The sequence below is a fragment of the Gekko japonicus genome, unplaced genomic scaffold (genome assembly GCF_001447785.1).
Source record: "Gekko japonicus isolate JY-2015 unplaced genomic scaffold, Gekko_japonicus_V1.1 scaffold44438, whole genome shotgun sequence".
In the NCBI taxonomy this organism is placed as follows: Eukaryota; Metazoa; Chordata; class Lepidosauria; order Squamata; family Gekkonidae; genus Gekko; species Gekko japonicus.
The window spans coordinates 1-890 of record NW_015225127.1 but is presented as its reverse complement, the minus strand read 5'-3'; the positions used below and the strand labels follow the sequence as shown (position 1 = coordinate 890).

At 46.0% G+C, this 890-nt stretch overlaps 1 protein-coding gene across 1 annotated transcript; it reads right to left on the bottom strand.

The window, feature by feature from the left end:
• Positions 1-9: 9 nt before the first annotated feature.
• Positions 10-874, bottom strand: LOC107125337 (ectonucleotide pyrophosphatase/phosphodiesterase family member 5-like; the record flags this gene model as incomplete). The annotated part of the gene is made up of 1 exon (XM_015428776.1): positions 10-874. A coding segment is annotated over exon 1 (829 nt), but the record flags the coding sequence as incomplete, so codon positions are not given.
• Positions 875-890: the final 16 nt, after the last annotated feature.

The window sequence follows — 890 nt, the reverse complement described above, 5'->3', positions numbered from 1 at the left end:
ATTTCCTACCTTCTGCTGGCAAAATCGCTACATCAGGCGAATGGTCAATCATCATATACAAGTCTCTGTCCACATACTGGTCGAGCTCTATGATCCGGTCTCTGGATGACTGGGCCATTCCGTGGTCGCTTGTGATGATGACATTCAAAGTGTCCCACAATTCTGCTCTCTTCAGTTCCCGCACAAGATGGCTCAGCAGATTGTCAATCTCCATAATGACCAACTCCATACCAGGATCATCTGGACCCAAAATATGTCCCATCTCATCTGGCTGCTCCCAGTACAGGAGTCCGAGATTTACAGGCTCTTCGGACGTAAACCACTCGATAAGCTTGGCAACACGCTCTTGAAATGAAACGGATTCATTGTAAAGCAAGTAGTGTGTGGGAAAGGCCCCGTGTATCTTGACATCGGTTCCCGGCCACATCGCAGCGCCACTTCTATGTCCCTGAATCTGGTTAGTGATCCAGACTGGATAAGCGTGTTCCCAAAACTTTGGATTATACATGGTCATGTGGTTCATGGAGAAAGTTTCGTTCAAAACTGGATCGTACATCTCATTGGCGACTATACCGTGGTCCTCCGCGTAGAGGCCTGTCACCATTGTGTAGTGGTTAGGATACGTTTTGGTAATGAACACGTTTGTGACCTGTTCGACATGAACACCATCCTTCATGACCTCATCGAAATTGGGAGTTCGGAATTTATAGATATAATCCCATCTGAAGCCGTCAAATGATACAAGTAATACCCTCTGTTGTTTTGGCAAGAAACTCTGAGTCCTTGGGAAAATCAGTGCAAAGATGGCCAGGAATCTGCAACAGCCGGTCAAAATCATCCCTGCAGATAGTTTTGATCCACACACTTAGGTAAGCATCTGTAAAGTAAAA